This window comes from Atta colombica, unplaced genomic scaffold (assembly GCF_001594045.1).
Source record: "Atta colombica isolate Treedump-2 unplaced genomic scaffold, Acol1.0 scaffold137, whole genome shotgun sequence".
Taxonomy (NCBI): domain Eukaryota; kingdom Metazoa; phylum Arthropoda; class Insecta; order Hymenoptera; family Formicidae; genus Atta; species Atta colombica.
Window position 1 is genome coordinate 819,794 of NW_017259225.1, and position 6,082 is coordinate 825,875.

The window sequence follows — 6,082 nt, forward strand, 5'->3', positions numbered from 1 at the left end:
GGCAATCACTTGCACAATCTCAACCCCGGTCTGGACAGCAGACTCTGGGCCGCCAACTCAACTACCCCCGGCACGAAGGTCTTTAACTTCGGCGAGCAATCCGTGCAGCCACACGGCGGTGGGATGCCGAGCTACGCGTCCAACCCCGTTGTCGCTCTTAAGACACTTAGTCCGATGATAAGGGAGTTTCTGTCGTCGATCGACGACCGCGAGTGGCAAACGTCTCTCTTCGGACTGTTGCAAAGCCAAACGTATAATCAGTGTGAAGTGGACTTGTTTGAATTAATGTGCAAAGTGCTCGATCAAAATTTGTTTTCGCAGGTAGACTGGGCTAGAAATTCGACGTTCTTCAAAGATCTCAAGGTGAGTATCTCGAATATCTGACCTTTTGTAGAACGATGCATTGAACAGCTTTCCCCCCTCTCCCCCCCTCCCTTTCTTTCCTTTTTTTCTTTTCTCCATTATCGCGAATTTGAGATTGTTGTCTTTTTCCAATATTTTAATTTAATCTAAAACTGAACGAGAGGCATCAACATATAATAACATATGCGCATATTAGAAGTAATTACAACAATTTTGTCGAGAATCTCCTCGACGAGAAAAGTTCGTTCTTACCGATAAATAACTCGTTGCCTGGCCTGCTCGGTGCTATGAGCGGGGATGTGAGGTAACCAGCAGCATTGCACAATCACTGAATGATTTCAAGCATCGCCTCATATCTAGGTCATAACAAGATACGTTTCTGGGTTATGGCGGTTGCCCCAAAGCAGGACCGCGTTAATTATAAATTGCATACTTTAACCGGTCGTTTTGTAATAACTTTTTATTTTTGCTTCAACACGGTGGATTTGTTAACGACAATGCAAAGCAGATCGAGGCCATTTTGTTGAAACTTTTCGTCGACAATATGGTACATTGCTGTCTGATCTTCATTATAATTTTGTTAAAATCGTGTCATTCTTCTAAAGAAGATTTTTTTATATGCTTTTTTCTAATTTTATAATATAAATATAAATCATTACATGTACCAACCATATTTTTTAAGTATTTTTTGTTATAAAAAACTTTTAATAAAACGAATACTTTTGAGTTATAATTAATATTTGTTTATAAATTCCGATTACAATTTTAATTCAATTTATAAATTTTCCTTTCTCTCTTTAGAAATATATTTATCGCATATTTTATATTTAATATTTTTATATTTAATTCTCTCTGAAAACATTTCATCGTTATATTGTGTATGATTTTTTGTAAAATGGGATTAAAATGCCAAATAGCATATATAATTACATCTGTATTTCTTTGTATATTTATTCATTATATTTAACATTTGCACGGCAATTATTTACTAGGTTGACGATCAAATGAAGTTGCTACAACACTCTTGGTCGGATATGTTGGTGCTAGATCACCTTCATCACAGGTTACACAATAATCTACCCGACGAGACGACACTTCACAATGGCCAAAAGTTTGATCTTCTCTGTCTCGGCCTACTCGGAGTTCCTTCCTTGGCCGAAACCTTCAGGGAACTATCCAAGACACTTCAAGAACTAAAATTCGACGTTCCCGAATATATATGCATGAAATTCCTAATGCTGCTGAATCACGGTAAGTAAAATTAAATCCATTCATATTCGTCTTGTTAATGATGAATTTCGAGAGACAACTAAGTTGATAACAATTAAGTTGTAAGATTCATTTGATCATGCGTTTTATGTAGCTTTACGTTTTATGTAGCTTTTTAAAAATGTACCAATACACAATCGTTTTGCATGAACGAAACGTAACATTTATCACACGAATATAACTTGATTTTTCATCCTTTGTTTCCACTTTCAAATAAACCTCATTCCGATATCTTGTAATACTCAAATTAAACTTTTCACATATTTTACATAAGTGTATATATTTAATATATTATTTTATGTACTGCAGATGTCCGTGGACTAGTGAATAAGAAACATGTGCAAGAAGGTCACGAGCAGGTTCAACAGGCGCTTATGGAATACACGTTAAGCCATCACCCATCTGTACTGGTGCGTTTTATCATCAAACGCTTTCTCATATACTTCATCTAAAACAAGTTAACCAGATATTTAATTGTTCTCATTTTCAATTTGTTTAGGATAAATTTAATAAGCTGTTAGCAGTATTACCAGATATTCACGAAGTGGCAACCAAGGGAGAAGAGCATCTTTATCAGAAACATTGTAATGGAGGCGCACCAACGCAAACGCTTCTCATGGAGATGCTTCACGCCAAGAGAAAATGAAACGATCAGTTTTACTTGGTAATCTTTGCCATCGAATAAGAAAAAAGCCCGTTAATATATACATACATAATACATCATATGTATATATATATGTATGTATATATATATGTGCGTGTATGTATGTATATGTGTATGTATGTATATGTGTATCTCGAAAGTCCTGTTAATGCCCCTAATCGTGAGACAGAGTGGACCTCAAAGTACCTATTAAGAGCTAAATGCTGCTAAGGTATCGGACCAAGTAAAGGGGCCCTGGTTCATGAAATACCTGTGCATACAAATCAAGTATAGACGTACATTATTTTACACACACATACACACACACAAACACATACATAGAATATATGTATTATAAAGTGTATCTAAATATATAAACACAATGACATATATTTTCTATATTTGATGTTGAAGTTTTAGAGATGTATCCGTGGGGAAAATTACCCCTAATTAATGGGTATAAGCGCAGGGAAACAGTAAGCAAGATGCCTTGAAAACAGTACAAAGGGTGGTTAACAAAAAATATTGGTCGAAGGGCAGGCAACTTTTGTCTAAATAAGTAAAGCTATTTTTCTAATACTTAGAGGCGAATTTATTTTTAAGCATACCACACTGAAGCCTTGCTCTCACTCGAATGAAATATATCGTACTGCTAAAAGAGAATCAAATTCTCTCTCCAGATCAATCGTGCTTCTGCAAGGGATTCAATGGGCATACTTGAATGACAATGAACTTGCATGTGATATACATATATGTTTGTCGCACGGCCACCTGGGCATCCTTAGAATTTCCTATAAAGAAAAAAATATGCATTTTTGTCACACTTGCACTCAGCGGGGCTACTATATTGTAAATACTAGTTAACATTCCAATTTATGTTGTAAAGTACAGATCATGTTAAATATGTAATTACAATATTTTGTGTATAGTTGAATAATGAAATGAATAAATATATTTCTGTTGCTTACTTGAGGAAAATCATTAGCTACTTAATGTCTTCACTAATTTTAGGATCTTATTCATGTATTTTTCTTTATTACTTCTCAAATAGGTGGCGGAAAGGAATAACTACAAATTGCGATATTTTACTATTGTATGTTGTATCATAATAAAGATTCTGTTTAAGAAATAAAAGAATCATTGGAGCAAGGTTTATGTGGTCCTATATTGTCTAGCGATTAATTCTAAATGCATAAGATAATATTAAACGTATCGCAGTTGTTAAATAGAAAAGAATATTTAGTAAGTGTTAAGATAGTGATCGAAAGTAGTAATTTTTTCACTAATAGATTATTATTAATTTTATTATTAATTTTATTAATTATTACTATTATTATTATTATTGTTTAGCCAATAGTCAAAGAAATTCTTCAGTGCTGTGAAGGTTGTCTTTTTGACACCTGTGGTATTTGAAGCCATTGGAAATTACATATTGTGTCAGATGCAAAGTTAAACGGCAACAGAGACAGAAATCTTTTCTTGCATTGGTAAATTGGTAATATTATCCGTTACGGTTCCTCTTGTTTTTATTCATGTATCGAACACGTACCTGCTGCAAAAAAAAGGCTATTTTACTACTTTCACTTTTTCCACCGATCTTTCAATACAATTAACTAGGTGTAAAGTGCTTGTCGATAAGCACGAGAAACTTGATGTCTCATATTAGATTAAGACTCGAGTGTTAAATCAAATCAAGAGGAATAGTAGTAACGATCATTATTACCAATGAAATTAAATATTTTCCTGAGAATAACGCGAATGTACTTATCGCGTGAGCAAAGATTTGTGTCCACCTGTCAGATTTGACCTTATACGTCGATATAAAATATGCTGATGTTCCCGAATTTTCAAATCGTCCGGTTTTTTATGTTAAACATGAAATTGAAAGCAGTCTAGACTTATCATTATTCTCATTTTTAATAATGTTTCTTATTTGAAAAGAAAGAAAATTATTTTTATTTAACTCACGACACGAATGACTACCTCTTCATCTGTATTAAGTTTTTATATTTTTACATTTTTAGTAACCACATACCTCAGAATATAGACGCCCAGATAGCAATTTGAATGGAATGAATGAATGTAACATGCATAAATAAATATTTTAATTCGTGTAGTGTGTATAATTACACGTTAAGAAATTACGATGTAATACAACTTATTAAAAGTATCGTATCTATTGTATGTCCACACGTTATTAGGTCTTAGTTAATTATTACTATTATTGTATTTTCTGCAAATTAGTTCATAATTCTGTCATTTACCGTGTATTAATTACTGCTGTTTCACAATTGAAAAATATCGCTTTAAATCATTGCTGTTTGGGTAAGACAAGTTCACGCTACCGTTTATTTATTGTATCGTCTTTTTTCCTCTCAGAGACCTCCTGCTGAACGTGTCGGTCTGATAATTTTGGAACAAGTCGTATTAATCGCAAACATATGTTAAAAAGAAAAAAGCTCCTCTAAAAAAGAAAAAAAGGATAGTCCTAAATCAATTATCTCTGTATATATTTTGTATATAGAATAAGGCATATAAAGCGTGACATATTAATCTCCTTTAAACTTTAATTTTAGGAAAAGACGTTTTCTGTAAATATAATTGCAGGATTTTGAAGGAAATATAATAACGACGATAATAGTTTTATCAGAGTGCCATTTGCCAGAGTGAATCATAAAGATGATATTTCTTTTTTGCTTTCTTAATGAAATATTATTATTTTTCCTAATAAATTTAGATTAAGATTGAGATTAAGGCAAATTCACGATCCTTTTAACATTAATGTAAGTTTTGCGCTAGTCCAAAAGCTGTAGTAACACAACTTTGTAGTAACTTTGTAGTAACACAAACGTGTAAGCTTTGAAACATACACGTACATATAAAATAACAAAATAGAGAAGCATTTACGAGCACGTTTCTATTAATACAAATATAAAAATTCAATAGGGGTACGCCTAAAACTTACTCTCAAATGTTAAAAAGAATTATATATAATGGGAAAGATATGATCATTGCCATTCCGCAAAAATGAAATCGATTATTGTAAACGTTATATGTTCTCTTCGGAATCTCCCACAATTTTCATTCCTTAAACGTTTTCTTCTAAAATTGGTATTTTCCTAAAATATTAATATATCACGCTCTAAATGCTTCATTCTGTATATACATCAATCCCGATTAATGACTCGATTTGTTACAACATGTTTATTAACCATTGTAATTAGTGAATACGACAATTACAGCGTTGTGTACATTTCTTATGTTAAATATGTACAGTTACCAATTATGATTGGCAAATAATCTAATTTAATATCTATATGATTCTTTGATCCAATAAATTGTTGGAATAAAGTTTAAAAAGAAAAAACTATTATGCGTTGTTAACACTGCCATTAGCAGTTGGCAATTGTAAATTATGTAGAAAAATTAATTGACTGTAAATATATCTTTATTATTAACAGATAATTGTTCCTTCCTAGAGAGCTAACAGTACTATTTTTTATATATTATATTGGTTGAAACCCATAGTGATATTACTTCCCTCATTTTGGAACTTTAGGATTGGTACCAAGTTACGGAATATTCGGAGGAGAGTCATAAATAATATAATATCAGTATACTATTTCGTAAAATTTGAAAATAATATCTCTTGCGATTATTTGTTCTCTTATATTAGGAACAAAATTTCAAAATTTTTATGTGCTCGAAAAAAGAAAAATAGTATCATAATTTGTAACTCGAATCTTATTCATGTATTATCAAATAATATATATACATATATATTATTGTATAATGTATATATATATA

General features: G+C 31.9%; 2 protein-coding genes across 2 annotated transcripts in view; one reads left to right on the top strand and one right to left on the bottom strand.

Moving 5' to 3' along the window:
• LOC108684629 (nuclear hormone receptor FTZ-F1) overlaps positions 1-3,239 on the top strand; it is a 29,578-nt gene extending 26,339 nt beyond the window's left edge. Inside the window, exons 4-7 of the mRNA XM_018189050.1 lie at positions 5-363; positions 1,356-1,614; positions 1,942-2,042; positions 2,132-3,239. Of these exons, the coding sequence (XP_018044539.1) occupies positions 5-363; positions 1,356-1,614; positions 1,942-2,042; positions 2,132-2,278 (866 nt within the window). The 3' untranslated portion in view covers positions 2,279-3,239. The remainder of the gene's footprint in view (positions 1-4; positions 364-1,355; positions 1,615-1,941; positions 2,043-2,131) is intronic.
• A 387-nt stretch (positions 3,240-3,626) lies between these two features.
• The window catches only part of LOC108684689 (glycine cleavage system H protein), a 6,075-nt gene continuing 3,619 nt past the window's right edge, over positions 3,627-6,082 (bottom strand). Inside the window, exon 4 of the transcript XR_001931643.1 lies at positions 3,627-3,827. The gene's annotated coding sequence lies outside the window, so the exon portion shown is untranslated. The remainder of the gene's footprint in view (positions 3,828-6,082) is intronic.